General features: G+C 42.2%; 1 protein-coding gene across 3 annotated transcripts in view; it reads left to right on the top strand.

The window, feature by feature from the left end:
- CA10 (carbonic anhydrase 10) overlaps positions 1-25,685 on the top strand; it is a 298,935-nt gene that overhangs the window by 126,952 nt on the left and 146,298 nt on the right. For 2 of the 3 annotated variants that reach the window (XM_044298107.1, XM_044298106.1), the window contains one exon: positions 21,435-21,509. The exons of the other annotated variant lie outside the window; for it this stretch is intronic. In XM_044298107.1, coding sequence (XP_044154042.1) covers positions 21,435-21,509 — 75 coding nt within the window. The remainder of the gene's footprint in view (positions 1-21,434; positions 21,510-25,685) is intronic. 3 annotated transcript variants of the gene reach the window in all.

Below are 25,685 nucleotides of genomic sequence, written 5' to 3' on the forward strand. Positions count from 1 at the left end.
ATGATGGGCACTGGTCGATGTGGAGCTCGCTAGTTTGTTTCACGGCTTTTGATAACTGTTACTTACTTTACCATGCACCTATGTTATTTTAAGCCTATTTTTTCGCGAATCTCAGCCATTACGATAATACAGGTACTACAGCTCAGTCACATTCACTCTTAGGGCTCATGCACATGACCGTATATATTTTGCGGTCCGCAAACATGGATCCGCAAAAAAATATGGATAACATCTGTGTGACATCCGTATTGCATCCGTTATTTTTGCTGATCCATGGTAACAATGCCTATACTTGTCCACAAAACGGACAAGAATAGGATATGTTCTATATTTTTTGCAGGTACCACGGAATGGGCATATGGATGCGGGCAGCACACAGTGTGCTGTCTGCATTTTTTGCAGACCCATTGAAATGAATGGGTCTGCATCCTATCCGCAAAAAAAACGGAACAGACATGGAAACAAAATACATTTGTGTGCATGAGCCCTTGGTGGGTTTCTTAGAGAGCAACCCCACCCTCCTATCCAACATTGATGGCCTATACTTAGCATACTCCATCAGTATAAGCGGCTGTAAATAATTGAACAGTGAGGGAGCAATAATGAAGTAATGATGCAGTCACTACGCTCATGTATTCTTTGTGCTGGTCCTATCTATTCAGAACTCCAGTAGACGCAAGCAATAAAGAAAGCTTCTGCAGTTTACGTTTGCCTTTAGGTTAAGACATGATCGGCCTGCAAAGGAGAAAATGAAGCTGATAAGCTGTAGCCATGTTTAACTGATCAATTTTTTAAAATAATATCCTCTTATCCCATTCTCCACAAAAGATTTTAAAAAGTGCATCAAATGAGTGTAATTACATGTAATCATCCTCTCGAAGGAGATGTGTAATAATGGAGAGAGAGCATAATTGTTCTTCTTGTACACAATTATATTTTATAGTGTACATATTGGTTTACCGCCCGGTATATGATGAATAAGTGGAGTTACAGTATAGTGCAGAGCGGTGGGCTGCAGGTAAATAGCATGACATTAACATTCACTGCCTCAGTGCTAATGGTCACTTAAAAATACAAGATGTTATATGAGACCCATCATTAGTTTAAAAGCCTAACATTAAAATGAAAGGACATGGCTAACAAAGAGAAATTATTATGAGGAAATGACATGTATGTAGCCATCAACTGCGCTTTCTCAACCCTATCTAAATCGTTTTCTAATTTGCCTTTTCAAAAATGTATTTCCTTTTATGTGATCACGCGTCATGCTTTAATATAAGCTAGGCCTCTTTCACACGAACATGTGCGCTCCGTGGCCATATTGCGGATCGCATTTGCAGATCCGCAATACACGGGCGCCGTTCCATGGGCATAACGGATTCACTTGACTGGGTCCGCAAATCCAGAGATGCGGAACGGAAGCTTCCGTGGGGTTTCGTCCCATACTTCCGTTCCGCAAAAAGATAGAACATGTCCTATCTTTTTGCAGTAACGGGCGGATCGTGGACCCATTAAAGTGAATGGGTCCGCGATCCGCTGCGGCTGCCCCACGGTGTTCGTGCATTGCGGCCCGTGGGGCACACACGTTCGTGTGAAAGAGGCCTTAAAGGGCTCCCCTATGGATACTAGAAGACAATTTGAAATTTTCCCACTCTGTCTCACTACACAGCCACATTTGGGGCGAGGTTGAATTAAGCAGTCAAGTATACACCCTCATGCAATGTCTATGGGTCTGATAGAGGCAGCTGAGCACTGTACTGCTCTGTCAGTCCCATATACAGGTCCTTCTCAAAAAATTTGCATATTGTGATAAAGTTCATTATTTTCTGTAATGTACTGATAAACATTAGACTTTCATATATTTTAGATTCATTACACACCAACTGAAGTAGTTCAAGCCTTTTATTGTTTTAATATTGATGATTTTGGCATACAGCTCATGAAAACCCCAAATTCCTATCTCAAAAAATTAGCATATCATGAAAAGGTTCTCTAAACGAGCTATTAACCTAATCATCTGAATCAACTAATTAACTCTAAACACCTGCAAAAGATTCCTGAGGCTTTTAAAAACTCCCAGCCTGGTTCATTACTCAAAACCGCAATCATGGGTAAGACTGCCGACCTGACTGCTGTCCAGAAGGCCATCATTGACACCCTCAAGCAAGAGGGTAAGACACAGAAAGAAATTTCTGAACGAATAGGCTGTTCCCAGAGTGCTGTATCAAGGCACCTCAGTGGAAGTCTGTGGGAAGGAAAAAGTGTGGCAGAAAACGCTGCACAACGAGAAGAGGTGACCGGACCCTGAGGAAGATTGTGGAGAAGGACCGATTCCAGACCTTGGGGGACCTGCAGAAGCAGTGGACTGAGTCTGGAGTAGAAACATCCAGAGCCACCGTGTACAGGCGTGTGCAGGAAATGGGCTACAGGTGCCGCATTCCCCAGGTCAAGCCACTTTTGAACCAGAAACAGCGGCAGAAGCGCCTGACCTGGGCTACAGAGAAGCAGCACTGGACTGTTGCATGTCATTCGGAAATCAAGGTGCCAGAGTCTAGAGGAAGACTGGGGAGAGGGAAATGCCAAAATGCCTGAAGTCCAGTGTCAAGTACCCACAGTCAGTGATGGTCTGGGGTGCCATGTCAGCTGCTGGTGTTGGTCCACTGTGTTTTATCAAGGGCAGGGTCAATGCAGCCAGCTATCAGGAGATTTTGGAGCACTTTATGCTTCCATCTGCTGAAATGCTTTATGGAGATGAAGATTTTATTTTTCAGCACGACCTGGCACCTGCTCACAGTGCCAAAACCACTGGTAAATGGTTTACTGACCATGGTATTACTGTGCTCAATTGGCCTGCCAACTCTCCTGACCTGAACCCCATAGAGAATCTGTGGGATATTGGGAAGAGAAAGTTGAGAGATGCAAGACCCAACACTCTGGATGAACTGAAGGCCGCTATCGAAGCATCCTGGGCCTCTAACACCTCAGCAGTGCCACAGGCTGATTGCCTCCATGCCACGCCACATTGAAGCAGTCATTTCTGCAAAAGGATTCCCGACCAAGTATTGAGTGCATAACTGAACATAATTATTTGAAGGTTGACTTTTTTTGTATTAAAAACACTTTTCTTTTATTGGTCGGATGAAATATGCTAATTTTTTTAGATAGGAAATTTGGGTTTTCATGAGCTGTATGCCAAAATCATCAATATTAAAACAATAAAAGGCTTGAACTACTTCAGTTGTGTGTAATGAATCTAAAATATATGAAAGTCTAATGTTTATCAGTACATTACAGAAAATAATGAACTTTATCACAATATGCTAATTTTTTTAGAAGGACCTGTATTGAATTTGTTAAAGGTTTTTTCTGGGCTACAGATTAGAGATTAGAAAGCTTCTTGAAATTTGTTTTGTGTCCATTTCATTTGTCAAATTTTTCAACAAATTTGTTTTGTGAATCAAAGTTGCTCCAATTTACCTGAAAATTGATATATGACACTCAGGTCTTCCATGACTCAGATTTTTTTTAATATCTTTTTGTTATCTCTTTCATATATTTTTTTAATAGTTTTTGCACTTTCCCCCACCCTCCTCCCCAACCCATTTAAAGGGGTTGTCCAGGTTCAGAGCTGAACCTGGACAGCCCTCCATTTTCACCCAGGCAGCCCCCCTCACATGAGCATCGGAGCAGTTCATGCTCCGATGCTCTCCTTTGCCCTGCGCTAAATTGCACAGGGCAAAGGCATTTTTCTGAGTTCCGGTGACGTACCGGGCTCTCTATGGGGCTGACAGGAACCCCGGTGACGTCACCGGCACTGATGGGCGGGATTTGGCTCTGCCCTAGCCAGTAAAACGGCTAGGGCAGAGCTAAAGCCCGCCCCTCAGAGCCTGTGACGTCACCGAACACACTGCCGGGCGGAAGTTACCACCCGGCAGTGTGTTATTGAAAACACAAGAGCCCGTGCCCTGCGCGATCTAGCGCAGGGCACTGGAGCGCATCGGAGCATGAGATGCTCCGATGCTAGGCTCAGGGGGGCTGCCGGGGTGAAAATAAGGGTATGTCCGGGTTCAGCTCTGAACCTGGACAACCCCTTTAAGTTCTTTGCCACTCAATGACAGCAATAGCAAATAATGTTAGAGTGACACTGACATACATACGGTAACTATGGGTAAACACGTGGTTGACTGTGTTAAGATACAGTGTGTTTAAAAACACACACCGTGCCGTTGCATGTGTTATTATCTTTCATATTAGAAAGCGTCAAAAAATTGTCCCTTTTAGGGGCAAATGGTGTTTAAACACACACAATGTTATGGGGAAAAAACAGTGCCTTGTTGGACTAAATGTCCAAAAATTATACCTTACTGGGTTCAGATCTCTTACTATGCTTATACACAAACACGTTAATGTCAGGTGTGTGAAAACAGTGGCTTGTTCTGCACAAGCATCCAAAACTATGCCTTAACGTGGGCAGAATGCATGCCTGCCTTTATACATGCACAAATGTTAATTGTCAGAAGAAACAGTGGCTTGTTCTGAACGAGCCTAGAAAAATTCTCCTTTTCAATTGGGAGCAGCAGCAGTACAGTGTGGATATGCAATAGGTAGAGTATTAGTGGCATGTGGCCGCAACAGTAGTTGCAACAATAGCAACACAGCATAGAACAAATAAGGCCTTAAATGTGTGTGTAGCTGTTTAGGAGTTGTAGTACTAGTAGTGACGACTGTGTAGCGGTAATGGTAGTGGCAGTAGGGGGAATGGTAGTGGCAGTAGGGGAATTAGAGCAGCAGCTGGCAGTGGTATGTTAGCAGCAGCAGACATACAGTAAGGAACATGATGGTAGGCAAGTAGACAGCAACAGTGGCATGATAGCAGCAGTCATACAGTATGTAACATTGTGTTAGGCTGGCAGACAGCAGCAGTAGCATGATTGGGTACTGTCAGCAAAGGCAGATGTATTCATTGGCCGCAACAGGAGGTGTGTGAAAATCCTTACAGATCCATGCCTGTTAATTTTGACAAAAGTGATATTCTGTACACTGGCACAACTTTGTTGTGTCACAGTGCCACCTGCTGTGCTGAAAACCCTCTCTGAGATGACACTGGAGGCTGGACAAGACAGTAGAGAGAGAGTAAAGTGGGCCAGTTCCAGACACTGTTCCGATCTGCCTCCCCAGAAGTCCATGGGGTCTGGGAATAGGGTATGTGCTAGGGAAAAGCCACAGTCATGTAAAAACTGACATTTTTAAACAATTTTTTTAAAACATTTCTATAATGATGAGACAATGTTTACAGACACCTGCCTGGCAAAAAGTCCAACTGATGGCTTACAGAAGAAATCAATTTTAGAGAAGAATAAACTTTTGTTGAAGTGGAACTGCACCACTACAGGAACCTAGCCAAAATTCTCAGTGACAGGATATGACAAAAACTGCAGCAGATAGTGTGGAGAAGTATTACATTTTACAGAAGAATTAATATTTTTTTTGAAGGAGCAGCACTTCTCCACATTTACCACAACTAAGTGGCAGCAACTTGGCCACGTGGGACTTCAGCTAATTGCCGTTTGCATATAGTTTTCTCTTGGCCACAAATTCCATTATGGATGTCTCCCGATGGAGTGGAGGACAAGGAAGAGGAGGACTCTGAGCAGGAGAAGAAGCAGCTGATGATGATGACAAGGACACTGTACTGCTTGGGAATGTGGCCTGGTTGCTACTGAGAAGACCGGGTGAAGCACGACAGGCTGACATTCTGATTCAGAATGCAGGCCAATTCTATTTTATTACAGGATCCGGTAATGTTGTCTTATGTTTGATTGCGTGCAGCTAATTTTAATCCTGCAGATCTTGCACATGACTGTGATTTTGTGTGCCAGCCGTGCAGAGAAAAACTGCCATAATGGGAGTTTCTCACACAAATCTAGAGGTAGTTGAGTTTGCCTTAGGTCTGGCACATTTTGAGCCTGCAACCCAGTATTAGCGAGCTGACCACAACAGAAGTAGATCTGGCCCTGCCAGTTCTTTTGGAGATTTTGGACTTACGTTGCCTCCGCTCTTTATTCCTGCAGCGGCCACCATCCTTTTCCTCTGATGTTTCCTCCTTCTCAGGACCCCAATCCAGCCGCCAAGTCCTGTCTAAAACACAATCATCATTATAGTCCTCAACATCCCCACCACAATATGCCATCGGCTTTGAATACAGAATGCTAAGTAAAATAGGGCTGATGGGGTTAAAAAAAAAAATATATAATTTAACTCGCCATAATCCACTTGTTCGCGCAGCCTGTTCTGTCTTCATCTGTGAGGAATAGGACCTTTAAAGACGTCACTGCGTTCATCACATGGTCCATCACATGATCCATTACCATGGTGATCATTCACTTCTATCGGGCCTGCGTTGCGTGAAAAACGCACAAAATAGCGTTTGCTGCGATTTTGACACAACGCACAAGTAAAGCGTGAAAATCACCGCTCATGTGCACAGCCCCATAGAAATGAATGGGTCTGGATTCAGTGCGGGTGCAATGCATTCAACTCGCGCAGGAAAAACTGCCCGTGTGAAAGGGGCCTTAAAGGTGGCATCCACATAAGGCCTCATTCACATTATCGTGTCTATGAAAAAATCGGTCTGGGAAGCATCCATGTTTGGTCTCTGTGTTTGTTTTTTGCCCTCTGTGTGTCATCCGTATTCCACGGATTCAGCTCATCTAAAAATCAATTTCCAGAGCATCTCCTGATGCAACACAGATGCAAGATGGATGCCATCTATGTTGTGTCCATGATTTTCACAGACCCTTAGAATTCAATGGGCGTGTTTTGTCCACATCACGGACCAAAGTAAATGGGCACATGTGTTGCCCTTCGAAAATGCGAACAGCACACATCAGAGAAAAACGTAAACGAGGCCTTATCCTGCTGTGACTATGACTAGGAGTGAGCCATCCAGTCCACAATCTCATTCTCTTTGTCCTCAGTAATAATGTAGCGCCTATAGGAAGACAGGGAGAACTGGCCCATAATGCTACTACTGATGGCTGGTGCTGCTACTGATGCTACTACCTACTGCTTCTTCTGCTACCCCCCTCTGGGAATACAGGACCTGGGTTTTTTGTTTTGCTCTCTTACATTTACAAGACATTTTATTATAAAGCCTATAAAAGAAAAGCAACAGGTTTGGTTCACAGATTATTAAATGGTACTAACAAAATTTCAAGTGTTTTTTTTTTGTTGTATTTTAAAGACAGAGAAGCAATTAAGGCTACTTTCACACTAGCGTTCGCGGCTCCGCTTGTGAGTTCCGTTCAAAGGCTCTTACAAGCGGCCCCGAACGCTTCCGTCCAGCCCTAATGCATTCTGAGTGGACGCGGATCCGCCCAGAATGCATCAGTCTGGCAGCGTTTGGCCTCCGCTCCGCTCAGCAGGCGGACACCCGAACGCTGCTTGCAGCGTTCGGGTGTCCGCCTAGCCGTGCGGAGGCAAACGGATCCGTCCAGTGTAAGTCAATGGGGACGGATCCTTTTGAATATGACACACTATGGCTCAATTTTCAAACGGATCCGTCCCCCATTGACTTTCAATGTAAAGTCTGGACGGATCCGTCTGAGGCTACTTTGACACTTAGAATTTTTTTTACAATATAATGCAGACGGATCCGTTCTGAACGGATCCACCGTCTGCATTATATGAGCGGATCCGTCTCAGACGGATCCGCTCTGAACGCAAGTGTGAAAGTAGCCTAAATGGCCCTCCTTTTCTACAAATACACTGCACACTGTTAATGACAATCAACTTTGGTAATAATCCAAATTTTGCTGTAAAATTACTTTGTACTATGCATTCAGTATCACAGGTATAATATTGCAATTTTTGCAGTGAAATGTCTTTAAACTGCATGGTCTGATTGTTTGCAGTAAAATATCTGAACTATGCGTTCAATATCTGAGGTATAACAATGGAATTTTTGTAGTAAAATGTCTTTGAACCACACAGTCTGATGCAGTAATGTCTCTGGTTACACAGATATAACAATGCAATGTTTTCTGTAAAAAGTCTTTAAACTATGTACTCAAAATCATGGGTATGAAAATGGTGCTATTGCACTATTGCTTTTGCTGTAACTACCCATTATCTTACAGCAATATAATGCAAGGCATTTAATAACATGGGTATAATGAACTGAAATGTTTTTTACAAGAAAAGAAGAATGTGAATAGCTCAGCGTTTGTAGCAGAATGCTATTGGGAGATGCTGGCTATAAAGCCTATGAACTTTTTTTTGTTGTTTGTTCATATACAGGAAAAATGAGTTCCTTATGCAGGGGGGTTTGTAATGCAGAACTAGCTGCCAGCACACAACTGGGTGACAGCACTTCACTCCCTCAAAGATTACCCTAAAGTTCTCCCTGATCAAATTCCCTAAAGTCTACCGAATTATATCTTCTATCTATATCCATCTATCTATCTATCAAGGAGCGTACATAGAAATTATTGTGGCCCATAGCAAGAATCTGAATTGGGCCCCCCTAACTTCACCCACTACCCACCCATGGACCATTCCACATCAAAACTCCTTGCTGCTGATGCTTAGGGCTTATTTACACCACCATATGAATGGGTCAATTTCCGTTCTGCAATTTATTTCAATGGGGTTGTGTGCTGTCCGCATCCGTTGTTCTGTTTTGCAGCCCTGCAAAAAATATAGAGCATGTCCTATTCTTGTCCGTGAATGTGACAGCTCTGTGCGTTCCACAAAATGCACATGGCCGGTATCTGTGTCTTGCTGATCCACAATTTGTCGTGCACCAGCCGCCCCCCCCCCCCCACCTTCATGAGTTGAGATGGGCACACTCTATATGAGCAATTCAACAGCAAGTAGAGTTCATGGGGGGGGGGGGGGCTGGAGCACACCATCCTGAGTCTTCTACATAATAATGAGCCTACAGAACAGTGTCCTTCCAACCCCCGCAGGAACTCTGCTTTCTGCTGCCCTCTGACTGCCCCACATTAACTTTTTTTTAAATAGAGTCACTGACACTCACTGTTGTTCTGACTGTGGTCAGGTGGGACTGGCACACTACAGGGGCAAGTGTTGCTGCCTGCTGGGCCGGCGGCGGCGATGCTGGGGCAGAGCTGTTGGAGTCCATTCTCTTCTCCAGCCCGGTGGGTGGCTGACTGAGACAGGCGGTATACAACTTCCACTTGCGCCCACCTAAACAGTTCTGTCAGCTGAGCCTGCTGCGAGCGATGCACTAACCAATCAGCATCAGGGGCTTTGCACTGCTAAATACTGATTGGCCAGTTCAGTGCCCAGCAGACAGAAGAGAGAGCGCTATGCTGGATGTCACTGGCTGGGTCACACAGGGAGGAACATCGGCGTGAGTTGTATACACAATGGGGGGGGGGGGCTGAGCAGAGGGAAGCAGGGCCCGGGAGTCAACAGAAGACAAGCCTTCTGTGCCAATGCCCAATAGCAATCCCAATCAAGATATATAAACTGAGTCTGCAGACGTAGGGGGCGGGGCCTTCCATGCACTCCGGGCCCCCCTGCCACGGACCTATATTGGCGGTACGCCAATGTATCTATATATATATGACATGTGTGAATAAATTGCACATTTTTCTACTTTAAGGAGTGCCACGGATTTTTCTGTGTTATATATATATATATATATATATATCTACAGTATCTATCTAATCTGTCTATCTTTCTATCTACACATGCTATGTATATATCTAACTGACTCATAACTATCTATCTACCTATTATGTATTTCATAGCCATCTTTCCAAATAACATGTACTTAGACATTCCGGCAGATGAAACAGTCGGCTGTGATATAGAAATATCAGAATTGTTTCTATTTTTCTTTTTCTGAGTTCAAAGGCAGATCTGGCTTGCTTTGTGATTGCCATTGTGTGTCTGGTCCCATTAATTTAGCGTTGTAAGGAATTTTTAAAACTTGGGCAAATGAGACTACCTGTCAAATGGTGGAAATTTCTGAAACGTTGTTCTTTGATGTGACTGACTGATATGACGGGGTCCAATAAGAGAAGTTGTTTATGGTAATCAACTGTCAAAGCCGCAGAACGGATGGTTGTCAGTAGAGATGAGCAAATTTCATATTTTGAAACACGTTCACGCTTTGTTTGGTGGTAAAAGCAGAATTGCGTTATGGATTCCGTTACCACGGGCCATAACGCAATTCTATGACGGAAGGCATAACGGAATGCCTTTAGAGGCATTGCATTATTCATTCCGTCATAATAGAAGTCTATGGGCTGCATAACGGATCCGTCCGTTTCCGTTATGCAGGGGGGTCCTCTCCTCAAAAGGGACAGATCCGTTATGCAGGCCATTGGCACACCGTGTTGGCGCACTGTGCTGCTTTCTGTATCATCGATGATCATGTGTCTGAAGGGGGCTGGATGGCATACTACTGAGACAGGTCATAAGCAGGGGAAACAGAGCATGAGGGGAAATATTAGGATGTGAGGACCATTGACCTGCAAACAAGCAGTATCCAGTGCATCACCACTAGATGTAGAATAAATTCCACTGTGCTTTATTATACATTCCAAAAGGACGTATAATATATATAATAAAAAAAAAAACACTAAGACCCCATGCGATAGTCTCTTTCACGACTTTGGGATTCACCCTTTGACTTCTTCAGGGCATTCCATTTGACATATCTGCTAATGGAAACTAAATAGTAATCACATTTATTTTCTATTACAAGGGCAATGGTTATGTTTTAGGTGCTTCTAGACAACCCCTTTAATTCTATATCTATGAATATTTAGCTAGGTAAAAAATAATTATAGCAAAGAATTTCAGACTTCTCTCAATTAAAGCAATTATGGTGAAGGGCAGACTATAGTTGGAGGTGGGCCATGGGTGATTCTTCTGTGGCCCAACAAACTTCACATGTGCACCAGAAAACCGACCAGATTTGTATACAGCTCCTAATTGGAGTAGAGTCCTGTTCTGGCACATGGACAGCAGAAGATGTGACAGATTTAGTAAGAGACATATGCCGATCATTAGTAGGGACTTTAAAGAGGGTTGAAGAATGAGTGGTTTTGGCAAATTCCCCACCCAGGACCACTGCAGGACCTCTAAAGGTAATCTTACCTACCTGCTTCCCGGCACTGGCTCCCACTCCTTCTTCTTCAGGCCCGTGATACTCCTCTGGGCTCCCTTAATGTCAACATCCGGGTTGACATCACCGTAGCGAATCACTGGCCGCCTCGGTTTCCAGATCCCCTTACATCACGTGACCATTTGTCATGCCATAAGGTGAGCTGGTCAGCGATTGGCTGGATGTTGACATCGAGGGAGCCCAGAAGAGCATCGCAGGCCGGGAGGAGAAGGAGCAGGAAGCCGGTGCTGGGGAACAGTAAGTAAGTGTCACTGCCTTGCTAAAATCTGAAATTAATAAATCTTTATTGATATTCAAAAAGTAAAAAAAGGTGGCACCCAATTACAGGACTATATAACAATACAAAATTCTGTGGATCATAGACCGCCAGCGGGTTAGGCAAGTCCCTGTGGTGATCAGGAGGCTACTACTCCCAGAGGAACAAGAATTAAGGGTTATAATGGGACTATGAACGACTGGTGTCCGCTATGGCATGTGCCAAACAAGTGTGCGGGGGAGTAGGCCGGAATTGGTATTTTTTTCCCATCATCTGACTGCTGTCACTAGTACACCAAAGAATAAACGGTCCCAATAACCCAAAATAATAATTGTAATATTTGGCACTAGCCGTTACATCATAGCTGTTTCATATCATGTGCTCAATGGTGGCACATATGTGGTATGTTCTGAGGATTGCGCTTATCTAAGCAAGCTATGGTGCCCACAAGTCCAATTGGATATTAGTATTTTCATCCACGGACCCTTACTGACATGCAGCAAATCCTGACTGCCTACGTGTCACAAATCTTAACTATTGTTTGCAGACACATGGATCATGTTGCAGCAAATACTGAAAGCTACACTGCACCCTGATGCCCCATAGGTATGAATAAGGCGCACAGAGGCGCCGTATTAGAGCCACGGCGCAGCAAGTAATATACAGGTGAAACTCAACATTTTTTATGCAAAGTTCATTTATTTCAGTAATGCAACTTAAAAGGTGAAACTAACATATGAGATAGACTCATTACATGCAAAGCGAGATATTTCAAGCCTTTATTTGTTATAATTTGGATGATTATGGCTTACAGCTTGTATAACCCAAACTCACAATTTTGAGGTCCCCTGTGCTCAGGGGGTATGGATTAATTAGCTGACTAGAGCGTGACACTTTGAGCCTAGAATATTCAACCTTTTCACAAAATTCTAATTTTAGGCTGCAATAATGCAATTCCTTTTAATTTGCATTACTGAAATAAATGGACTTTTGCACGATATTCTAATTTTTCGAGTTTCACCTGTATAAAAAGGCTCAACATGTTTCAACACAGATGTATCATCAGGAGCCTGTAGACTGTAACATATATAGAACAAGGCTGTGAGATGTGACCACACAGGTAGTGTGTGTTGCGGCGTCCGGCGCTAGTATGGTTGTGTAGCCAGACTCCGCACCACACACTACAAAATGTCTTGCCTTGCCAAGCCCTTGAATACGGAGGAATTACAACATTGGAAGCCGATGCAACTTTCTATTATGAATAACATTCTAGAAAAAGTACAGTTAATAATAATACAAGTGAATTCATGGGAGAACTCTATTTATCTTGTGGGACTGAATTTAATAAACCAAATTAATGCGAAGTATGAACCTGTAATAACAACTCGAATATTCTTTTCTAATTGCAAAAAATTGAGTGGTTTGGAAACTTAGCAGGAGATTTGGAAGGACTTCTGTAATCTTAGGAAGGCAGAATACTTTCTTTTAGTGAGCTGTTTTTGATTGCAGATTAAAGAGGGTATTTAAGTGTTCCTCTCAGCACAAATGCATTGCCTTTCATCAGCCTCGGAGAACTAATTCCCAAGGAGGAAATATTTTATGTGCTGAAAGTATTCTGCCTCTAAAGGGCTGCCTTCAACTCCCTAAACATGCGCTGTATCAATGGATTGTTTTGGACATATCTTTTTAATCTCTGCATTCTTCGGTAATGGGAAGCAGAACACCTAGGAGATAAACCACATTTTAATATTAAACTATTTATCTACCATGTCCCTCGCTAGGACTGAATATTGTCTTGTGTTTCTTAAATCCGAGTGGATATGTTAGTCTTTGCAATGTTCAGCTGGAGCCTTTAGTAATGTGTTCACGTTTCTAGTTGACTTGTGCCACAACTCTATATTTCTATGCTAGTACAAGAACATTATGTAGCTCATGTATCAGATGGCTGCAGCATAAAATGGCTTGAGTACTAATGGAAATAGGAAGCTCTAAACCAACATATTTTTTATTGCATTTTACGGTTTCTCCCTTAAAGGGAACTTGTCAGGAGCTTCGTTCTTCCCAAACCACGGGGAGTATTAAATCCCAACAAACTGCCTGGTTACAAATTACTCTGAAATTCTTCAGCGTTTCAATAAAAAACATGGCAAAGAGTTATTTTTTTTTGGCACCCCACTAGCATTTCTCCATCCAGCTCAGCTTGATTGACAGGTTTCTCCCTATTCGTGTGTAGACAGAAATATGTCAATCAAGCTGAGCAGCAGGGAGCCACCTCATGACTCTTCTTTCCGTTCTCGGGTCGTTTTTTGAAACATTGTTTTTTAAAAACAGCATGAAGCTCCTAACAAGTCCCCTTTAGCCACTTCATGATACGGATGACTTGCTTTCTTCCATCCCTATGATCACATGTGACAAATGTGACGCTGATCAGATAGAATTTATAAATTCTTCTTTATTATGAACTGCTCTTTATTATTGCATTCTTCTCATTTTGGTCTATTTTTTTTATTGCCTTTTTTTTTAAAAAAAAAAGCTTTTCTTCTACAGCTTTCACTTCCAGTGCACTTGCAGAATAGCCATCCATTTTGCACTGAATCCATCAGATAAATTCTCCGGCAGCTCTGTAGCCCTTGTCTCTGAATAACTGACAGTTCCTAAACCCTCATTTATTAAACCGATAATAGTTTAGCTATAATGAATGTTTATGAGCTGTCAGGAACTCAGTCGGAGCAGTTCTCTGATAAAACTGTAGAGATAAAAAAAAAAAGGTTGAACATTTTTAATAAAAAACTATTGAAACAATGATTTTTACGCCCAAAGTGAGTAGAATGGAATAATATTAACAATAAATGCTACTAAAGGTGTCCATAGCCTTTAAAAGCTATAAATACCTAATGTTTTAGAGTCTGTTATTTTTTTGCAGATATTTAAATAAAATCTGACATTTCTCTCTTAGGATGGTGGAATATGGAGTACCTTTGGCTCCATGAATCTGTAGCATTCCATATGATACAGTACCTGTACATAGAATCATATTACAGAGGCATTTTTCCTAAAAACAAAGATTTTACATAGTTGCATAGTGTTAGTGCTTAGCACATGGACCATTTGCCGATTGAGACCTCTGCGCCCAGCAGCTGTGACAGGACATACACGGGAAGATATCCACTCCAATGGTTTATCCTGACACTGAGAGACATGATGACAATACACAATATATTAAATACACATCCTAATAAAATTTCCACAACACATAGATTAAAAAAAGACATAGGTCCATCAAGTACAACCTCTCTTAAATCAATTCTACAACATTGCTTTATTAATCATAAGCCTCAATGCCGTTTGCTGTTAGAGAAGTGTCTACTGTAGCTCTTTTTTCAATGCTGACATTCCTATCTTTTGAGGTAGGAATATCCATAGTCTGACTAACTGTAAAGAATCCTTTCCTGTATCAACGTCCAATCTCCTTTCCTCCACATGTAAATAATTTTCCCTGGTCATTTGTAAAATCCTTGGAGTGAATAAATCCTGTGCCAGTTCCTTGTATTGCTGCTTGGAGGCCATTATGGGACAAAAACTGTGGAATCTGCATTCCGTGAAAACATTTTGACCATTTTCTGAAAGCTATATATTTTTTTATTTTTCTGCCTATCATATTGTGTAGGGGCTCACTTTGACTAGATATGACGGTTTGATTGGCACCATTTTGGGGTGTGTATGATTTTTTGATCGCTTGTAATTATACTTTTTGTGCTGAAGGTAACCAAAAATGTTATTTTTGGCACCGTTTTTTGTTTTTTTTTTTTACGTTCACCTAAGGGGGTAGATCGTGTGATATTTTTGTAGAGCAGGCTGTTACGGATGCGGTGATACCTAATATGTCAACTTTTTTTACATTTATTTCAGTTTTACACTACAAAAGCATTTTTGAAGACAAAAAAAAATCATGTTTTAGTGTCTCCATTTTCTGAAAGCCATTTTTTTGTTATATTTTGGGTGATTGTCTTATGTAGGGGCTCATTTTTTGCGGGAAGAGATGACGGTTTGATTGGTACTGTAGTACTTGTGTCTTTTTGATCGCCTGGAATTACACTTTTTGTGATGTAAGGTGACAAAAAAATTGCATTATTTGCCAATGGGACATTTTTATAGAGTAGGTCATAACGGACGTGGTGATACTTAATATGTATGTTTTTTTATTTATTTATTTTTTAAACAAGATTTTATGGTGAGGGGGCTTTTTTTTCTTTACTTGAAACTTTAATTTTTTTATTCTAAAAAAAAATATTTTTTCCACTTTTTTTTACTTTTTATATTTGTCCCACTGTGGGACTTCACCTTTTCAGGGTTTGATCCCTGTTTCAATTCAGTACAATACATTCTATATTGTACTAAGATGAACTGTCAGCGTCTTACAAGCTGGATTTCCTGGGCTTCTGTAGCTGGCAGGCTCCGATGCCTGTGTAAGGCATGGGAACTGGCAACCATCGGCTCCCTGTCACCGCAGCGCGGGGGGCCGATGGAGTCAGAAGGAACCCCCTCCCTCTGCAAGCCCCGCATGTGCCGCGATCAGCACTGACCACGGCATGTGAAAGGGTTAATCCTCCAGCATTACCGCATACAGTGATGCCGGTGGATTCAGCAGGGGCCCAGCTATCAGTAAAAGCCGGGCCCGTGCTGCTGATCGGGTGGGTGCAGCTTCTGCTGCCCTCTGGCTTCTCCCCCTATCAGGCTTGATTGACAGGTCTCTCCCTATTTGCATATGAGGAGACAACTTTCCTATATTGATCCATAACCAGCAATATTTTTTTTAAATGAAAGCATCATCACCATTTTAGTACTGGTCTTCTTTTCCAGAATCCAACAAGCCTTCTGGATGGTGCATGCCATCTCTCGTACAAGGGCTGTATTGGATTTTACAAGAAGCACCAAAATTGTTGCATTTTACACCTCTTTCAAATAGGAAAATATGAAGATCATGGAAGACAGACTTCATTCATCATATACTGTATGAATATATATATATATTCTGGTAAATTCAATGAAGTGTACTGAAAATCCTTTTGCATTTGACCTTTGAAGCCATAGGAACTGTTATGTGGCCCTTCCAAAACTCTGCATTTCCTTTATGAGAGTTGCACATTGATTGGCAGAGGAGTTGTGTACAGAAAATAGAATCAAAATAAAACAGTAAATCATACGTTACATTTAGATATGGAAATGTAAAGCGATACAGGCTTGATGTTAGTCTGGCCTAGCAATGGTTTAGGTAGATGGTGGTGTCTGAGCTGTAGTCCCTCACCTTGCAGCAGTGTCTGTAATGCTTTATTTCGCTGATCACTCTGCTGCCTGGTCGCATTGATGCTTTCTTGAATTTTGCTGATCTCTCTGGAGAGTTGGTCTCACAGTAGAATAAAGGCTGTATTAGACCTGCAGACTTTGCAGGTGATTGTCGGGAAGGAATCGTTCCTTCCCAGCAATCACATTCTCATTAGCGTAGAAGACCGTTGCTATGACATGCAGCGATCCCTTCCACAGTATGGGGAGAAGCGATCGCTAATCCTATACTGAATCATTGTTTGGCAGTGGCAGATTGTGCGATGAACAAGTGTTTGCTCATTCATTAGGTCGCAGTACTACACAGCCAGATCAATGTTAACGAGCGTTCCTATGAACAGTCACCTGGTGTCATACAGACTTAAGATATGGTTCATGAGTCTAGGTCTGGAGTGTTTGTCTCACAGGGGAATTAGGTACCATTCCTGGAAGTAGGAGCTCTGACATGTGTTTCCTCACTTCCCCACTGTCTCAACAGGAACTCTCTTTTCCACTCTCTATCTAGACTGGTACTCCTCTTCATGGCAGGCAGCAGGACAAGCCCAGTCCTACAAAGAGAGGAGGAACAGGGGGGTGGGCACTGTTCCTTCCAGCCATTGCCATCCACAACATTAACTAGAAGATATGGCCAAAACAATAAAATACATTACATTACATACAAAAAGTAACAGTTGCAAATACCCTCTCTGGGGTATTGCAGTATGAATTAATCATAATTCCAAAAAATATTCCTGACTGATGGATAGGAGATGAGGTGGACCTTTTAGCTTTGATGGTCTTATTATGCATTGCCTTGATCTTAACTTGTTAGCCCCAAAGAGGACCTTTCACTACAATAAAAAATGTAAACTAAGTATACACACATGGAGAGCGGCGCCTAGGGATCTCCCTGCACTTACTATTATCCCTGGGCGCCACTCCGTTCTTCCGGTATAGGCTCCGGTATCTTCAGATTTTCAGCTCAACTGTGAGGAGCCTGCTCTTGTTCTCCTAGGCGTCTCAGGTTATGAGCTAAGCGCTGCGATTGGCCAGCACTACAGCCTGGGAGAAGGTGACGCCCAGGAGAACAAGAGCAGGCACCTCCCAGTTGTGCCGAAAATCTGAAGATACCAGAGCCTATACCGGGAGAACGGAGCAGCGCCCAGGGATAATAGTAAGTGCAGGGAGATCCCTAGGCGCCGCTTTCCATGTCAGCATACTTAGTTTAGATTTTGTTATTGTAATGAAAGGTCCTCTTTAAGGCTGTATTACACAGCGCGATTCTGCAAGCGATTGTCTGGAGGGAAACGTTCCTTCCCGGCAATTGCCTGATCGCTAACGGAGGGGACCACTGCTATCACATGCAGCGATCTCCTTCACAGCATGGAGAGGAGCGATCATTATGTCATCGCTCGTCCCCAGGCTGTCTAGTTATTTGACGGCAGCAGATCTTGATTAGCCAGCATGCTGAAAGATTACGATTGCCCGATAAACGACCATTTGCTTGGTCAACGGTTAATCGGCGGCAGTATTACACTGCCAGAAGATTGCTAACGAGCATTACTACGAACCCTCGTTAGCGATCATCTGGCAGAAAATCTTCCAGTGTAATAGAGGCTTTAGTAGTTCTTTCATTGGAAGATACAAAAGCCATGTCGAATAATTCAAGTGACTCATATATTGTATTTCTTTTTTTTTTATTAATTAGTGATTGATAAACTAACCACAAAGAACTTGAGAAGTACTTAAAATGTGTTTGGGATTAGAGGCATGCCAAAGAAAATGCTATTGTTGCTAGGCAACAGCTCTATTGATGTGTTACAGTATCTGAATAATACTTTCTGCATAGTCATCCACGGAAAAGCGGAAAAGTATAATAAGACATTCACACAATATGTGTTCAGTGTCTATTAATGAGCAGTGTTGTATTATCGGAATGAAAGGTGGAGGCCAAAGAGCTGTATCTGCACCTCCTTTCATTGTCATATACAGGGCCGTCTTTAATATTGATTGGACCCTGGGCAAAAATTTACTTGGTCCCCCTGGATTTCGCCTTCCCACACTTTAGCAGGCAATCACGCCCTCCACCACAACACACACAAAAAATCCACACATCTGGTAGAGTCCAGTGAATGACTGTAAATACTTCCAGTTCTGAAGACTCTAGCGGCTCAGGATCAGTGCTCTGGGCTGGAAGTGGGCACCGCTCTGCAGGAAGGAGACCAGGGCTCGGCTCACCCTAGTGTTACAGTGCACCCCAGCACCCCACAGTATGCAGTATAGCACCCTATAGTATACAGCAACCCACAGTATGCAGTATAGCACCCTATAGTATACAGCACCACACAGTATGCAGTTTAGCACCCCACACTATACAGTACCCCACAGTATATAGTAGAGCTGTATAACAGCCCACAGTATACAACACCTAACAGTATACAACACTTCACTGTATACAGCACCCCAAACTATACACGATACAGCCCCCCACACTATACAGTACAGCAGTATAGCACTCCACACTATACCGCACCCACAGTATACAGTATACAGACCCCCACAGTATACAGCCCATCACACAGTATACAACCCCCACACAGTATACACAGTATACAGCCCCACACAGTATACAGCCCCCCACTGTATACAGGCCCACCACACAGTATACGGCCCACCACACAGTATACAGCCCACCACACAGTATACAGCCCACCACACAGTATACAGCCCCACACAGTATACAGTCCCACTCAGTATACAGGCCCCCACTCAGTATACAGCACCCCACTATACAGTAGTTTACAGTAAATTAACATAACAGCCCCTGTCACCTTTTTCTGATGTAATCTTCACACAAAAAAGCTCCACAGTTAACTTCTGCAACACTCCACAGGACCTGTGATGACCTCATAGCCATGTGACCAGTAATTGCTAGGTTACTGGTCACATGGTGATGATGTCATTAAGGTCCTAGATCACAACTTTAACACAGTATGATCATGATGCCTGGACTCAGTGTCGGCAGGCATGGCATGGCAGCACCCCCTGTGTAGCTGACAGCTTGACACCCGGGGCAGTAGCTAGCAGGGCTCAAGAGGCAGCTGCCTTGGGCCCCCCAAGAGCAAATGGGCCCGGGGCGGCTGCCCCTTTTGCCCCTTGGTAAAGACGGCCCTGGTCATATAAGACCCCCACGCCTGATTAAGGATATAAGGCAGGTACATGCATTGAAAACAATGGACACCTATCAATTAATTTATAGGATTCAATTATATTGCACCAACACATACCTGCATATTGTCGTCACTCACATCAGACCTTGTCGGATCTCACAATCAGATTTCAAAGTTAAAGGGGTTATCCCATCATTAATGTAAAAAATGAATCTCAGACATCATATAGTAGATGACAATCTCTTTCTAACAAAGCTAGAACCAGCCCTGTGCCTCACATGGATCCAGAGATCTCCCCATTTTGATCCAGTTTCTCTGCTAGATTTATTTAAAGCTGGCAGCTTAAGGGCGTGCCCCCTTAAGAGGTGTGCCTGGTGGCATTTGAAGGATGCAATTGAGCATGTGCTTCCATCTCAGTGACTAGAACAGAGAAATTAGAAAAAATGCAAACAGCAGGTGGCGCTTATGCAGATAGATTTAAGTGAATACCTTAATGGCTATAGTAAATGTTTTACTATGTGCAATTACAAAAATGTTAAGATCCAGGTGCTGGTTTGGAAAAATAAAAATATTTTTCGTGGAACAACCACATTAACCTATCATTATGTTTTTGGAGTGTGGGCGGAAACCCTGGGAGAAGTTACAAACTCTGCACAGATGTCCCCCTCAGATTGGAAGCCAAAACCAAAGTGGTTTCCACTATGTTGGAAACTAGAACTAATGTTTGCCTATAAAAACTTGCAAATTACTGTTTATTTGAATGGACTGTATAACACAAAGGACATAAACATGTTTTGCTTATTTATATGGAGGAAAAGCTGCCCAGTTGGATGTTCTTGTACACAGGGTCGAGCTAGAGTTCCTTTGGCCCACCGGAGGAAATTATTCTCAAACCCCCATATGGTATTCTTAGGGCCCACTATGGTATCAGGGCTTACAGGAGGATCCTCTGGTGGGCTATCCGATGCTGTACATATGCATATCTGTGACTCTACAAGTGGCCATGCAGTTACAATGACTCTCAGCCAATTGTTCAGTTCCTTCCCTTCCATTTTTCATGCATTTATTTTCCTCCCTGTAGAGAAGGTGACAAACACCTAAAAAATTTCCACATCTTCAACATACTTTTTAAAGAAATGCCATGGACAAAAAAAAAAATGCCTCGAAATAGAAAAAAATGCCAGTAGGCAAAATTTTCCATAGATTTTCAGCTAACACCTGGAAACTGCCATTTTTACAATTAAAAATTGCACCAAAAAATATAACTAAAAAAGAAAGTCTTGAAAAACACCACAAAATACCTATGTGTAACTCTAGCCTGATAGGGGATGATCAACCTATCAATGACTAGCTAACAGGTTCTATGTTGCCTATGTTATGAAATCACAGTAGAAAAAAGTCATACATAAAAAGGCTGCGCTGAATTATATCTCATTGTGATGTATAATGTTCACATTATAGTACTACAAGTTTTTGCCATTAAATCAACATAAATCAACATATTTGTATTTTCTGTTTTTTTCAGCACAACAGAATTCACCAAAAATCCATGAAGGCTGGTGGGCTTATAAAGAGGTTGTCCAGGGCAGTTTTGTTCCAGGTAAGAAATCTTAGTTTTACTACACTGTGTGAATTTCTAAATCTTTATATTATATATTATAAGGGGGATGTGGTCTTTTCTTCACCTTCCTGCCAAACTAGCCCCTCTCTTTCCAGCATTTTACTAAAACTCTAAATGAATAGAAAACACCTTTTTTCCAATTTACGTCTGTTTCTTTCTCATTGAGTCATCACTATGCATTTGAAAATTTCATACAAAATACTGTCCTTCTGTAGGAATCAACGCAAATGATAAAACCTCCTATATAAATAAGTAATAAATAGTCAGTTTACTTCTGTGTGAGGGGAAGATGCTGTCCATGGGATAATCCTCATGATAATAGTAGGTGCAGAATTGGGATAACAGTAGGACAGCTCTGTTGTTCTCTTGATAGGACCAGATAAAGATACTCACGGAAGAGCATTACATTGATTAGTATAATGTGTGAAACTCTCATTCAGTCGCTCTCCTGCACCACACCTCTTTGGCTGCAGTATTGGTAGACTGGGAGCGTTAGGAAGGACTGTCTGCCGGCTAAAAGTCAAATAAAGAGGAAGGTAATGAGCCAGGACATCACCATCCAACCATCCAACTTTTTATATAAAATATTACATAGAATAGTGACATGGTTCTTAATATGTGGTAATATTTTTTAGAGTAAAGTGTTTAAAGTTTTTGAAAAATCTGATTAATAGCACAGACTGAGAAAGCAAGTGACGGTGACATGATTCGGCTGCTACTAAGTAACCTTTCTCTTCTCTGCTGTCAGCACAATGCAAGCTGAGCTTCAGATGATCTACTGACATGCCTGGCAGTCCGGTTACTAGGAGCACATAAGTAAACTGGCTTTTTAGGCATGCAGGAAGGGGCTAAAAATTAGGGAAAAACAAAGCCTTGGATATATAGATAGATATGTATGGTATATAGTTTACTTTTGTCAATTAACAAAATGCAAAGTAAATGAATAAAGAAATCTAAATCCAATCAATATTTGGTGTGGCCACCCTTTGCCTTCAGCATCAGTTCTTCCAGATGCACACAGTTTTTAAAGGACTCGGCATAGAGGTTGTTCCAAGCATTTTGGGGAACTAACCACAGATCTTTTGTGCATGTAGGCTTGCTCAGATCCTTCTGTCTCTTCATGTAATCCCATACAGACTGGATGATGTTGAGATCAGGGCTCTTTGTAGGGGGCATATCATCGCTTCCAGGACTCATTGTTCTTCCTTAGGCTTAACATAGTTGGCTGTATGTTTGGGGTCTTTGTCCTGCAACAGAAAAAATGTTGAGCCTCCCTGATGGTATTGCATGATTGATAATAAGTATCTGCCTTTATTTTACAGCATTAGGGACACCATAAATCCTGACCAAATCCCCAATTCAGCTCTTTAAGTGGATAAATAGTGAACAGTTTGTGACTAGTGAGCAGTTTATAATAATAATATGTTAAATATCTAATATATGGCACTTGTGTATGCGCCATTGTTACACACCAGTTTTTCTAAAGTGGTAATGGGTGCTTCATATTTGCAGTTAATCTACAGCAATGTAAAAAGATTGTCAAGCAATAAAATATAAAGAACTGAGAAACCAAGCAGTGATGTGATTTTTAATTGGTTTAGATGCTTGCAATTGCTACGATGTCAAGATAATCTAAACACAGGCAGTGGCAGTGTCTGCAATGGTTAAATAGAGGCAATATCTGTTCACAGGACTTTGTTTTCCGTCCTGCATAACGGAAGCCAGACGTGTCCATTATGCTTAGCCATAGACTTCTTTTGACGGATGAAAACGGAATGCCTCTAAAGGATTCCGTTTTGAATCGAGTTTTAAGAATCCCATTATTTTCCATTCTACCCAGCAATAACGAAATTCATAAGGCCCCAATACTGCATATTGCTTTCTGAGTTGGAAAACCAATTTCAATCGGAATTAAAAATATAAATAGTTTGTCCTAAATTCAGCCACATCTACAGTGTTCTCTCGAAATCTTGATTATTTCCTTCCTTCCATTTTATTTATTGAATTAAGTATTGTAAGTTATAGTGTCATTTCTTTATATTACTGTGTAAGAAAATGGGAGGCTGTGGAAAATTCTTTCATCTTAGATTAAAGGATGCAATGAATGATGAGACTGGGATCTTGGAGAATACTGCAAGAACTCCTCATCAGTACAGAGTTGGGTTGTGGTTGGATTTTTGTGTACTGCTTCTCAAAAAACTCTTCTTTTAACCCCTTTGCGACATGCGTAGTACATGTAAGGAGGTAGGCACTTTAAAGTTGACACCCACACTGGGCTAATGCCTGCATGAAGGCCAATTGCAGACATTTAACCCCTAAAATCAGTATATAACAATGAAAAGAAAAAATAGTTTTTTCCAAAGCTTTTATTATCTTAAGTATTAAAACACAAGGGAAACTACAGTATTTTTGCCCTATAAGACGCACCGGCCCATAAGACGCACCTAGGTTTTTGAGGAGGAAAATAAGAAAAAAAATATTTTGAACCAAAAGGTGTGCTTTTGGTGGGCTTTTAACTAATGGTAGCCTGTGAATGACACTATTATGGGAATCTGTGGAAGGCACTGTTATGGGGGTGTCTGTGGATGGCACTGTTATGGGGGCATCTGTGGATGGCACTGTTATGGGGGATCTGTGAATGACAGATAAATAGCATGTTATGCTATTTGACATCCACAGATTCCCCCCCATAACAGTGTCAGCCACTGTGAATGACCCCCAATACAGGGGCTGGGCCTGGCATCTACACTTGTTTTTAAATGGCAGCGGGGGCCCAGTGCAGTCATTGTATTCCATTGCACCGGGCCCCGCTCACTGTACTAATGGTATCTGTAACTGCAGGCAGGCAATGGTTAACTATACATATGTTCGATCCAGAGGGCGGGCGGGCACTGGCAGCGTAGCTTCCTATGTCACGTGCCTGCGCCGCCTGCTTCATTCATAAAGTGGGCGGAGCAGACACGTGGCGTAGGAAGTTACGCTGCCAGTGCCCGCCCGCCGGCTGGATCAAACATATGTATAGTTAACCATTGCCTGCCTGCCGTTACAGATACCATTAGTACAGTGAGCGGGGCCCAGTGCAATAGAATACAGTGACTGCACCTGGCCCCACTGCCATTATAAAACTAAAGGCCGGCACCCAGCCCCTCCTCCCCCCTCGCTGATACACACGCCGGACGCGCTGTGCAGCTTGCGGTCGGCGGTGTATCATATGTAAAAATGGCAGCCTTTTCCCCATAAGACGCACTGCCATTTTCCACCCACTTTTTGGGGGGGGGAGTGCTCCTTATAGGACGAAAAATACGGTATGTAAATGTGGTATCACTGTAATTGTTCTGACCCTTAAAATGAAGGTAGCATGTAAGTTTTACTGCAAAGTGAACGCATAAAAAGGAAACCCATAAAATGATGTGTTTTTTTTTCAATTCCACCTCGTTCGGTATTTTTGTTGCCAGCTTCCCACTACATCATATGCAATATTATATGGTGCCATTGGAAAGTGCAATTTGTCACTGAACAAACAAGCCCTCAAACAGCTATGGTTCCAGGAAAACAAAAAACCAAAACTCAAAAATGGAAAATCGCCACGTCCTGAAGAGGTTAAAAAGATAACCTAATACAAGACAGTGTGTATCTGACACGTCTGATATTATTTTTTGTTCTACCTCTTTCCACTATTCTACATTTACTTGATGGTCTTTGTACCACCTATACAGAGCCACCATCGGCTCCAAAGGACACAGATGCTTCAGATCCATAATAATCAATGCGGATGTCTAATATTCCATACTTTGTTAGCGGCTCTGGTAATTGGCACTATCATTATACCGAATGCCCAGTTGTACTCTCTATAAACAAAGAGGGCAGCTGTCGATATACCAGCCCTGGCCAGCTGGCTTCTTTTTACTGATACATCTGCCTGGCATGAAAAGCTCTTCTGACCCTGATAATGTATGAGGCGGATGTAGAACTAGTAGGAAAGCTGAGGTCTGAAGTTGTATTTGAGGTTAAGCACTTTCTGACTCTCTGCTGAATACAATTAGAGACGTGTCTAATAATGATGAAATGAGAAGTCAAACACAAACCATGGAAAATGTGTCATTCTGTTTACCTTTCTAAATGTGGAACATTAGGAGAGATCTGTACTTGACCCTC

The sequence above is a fragment of the Bufo gargarizans genome, chromosome 6 (assembly GCF_014858855.1).
Source record: "Bufo gargarizans isolate SCDJY-AF-19 chromosome 6, ASM1485885v1, whole genome shotgun sequence".
NCBI classification, from domain to species: Eukaryota; Metazoa; Chordata; class Amphibia; order Anura; family Bufonidae; genus Bufo; species Bufo gargarizans.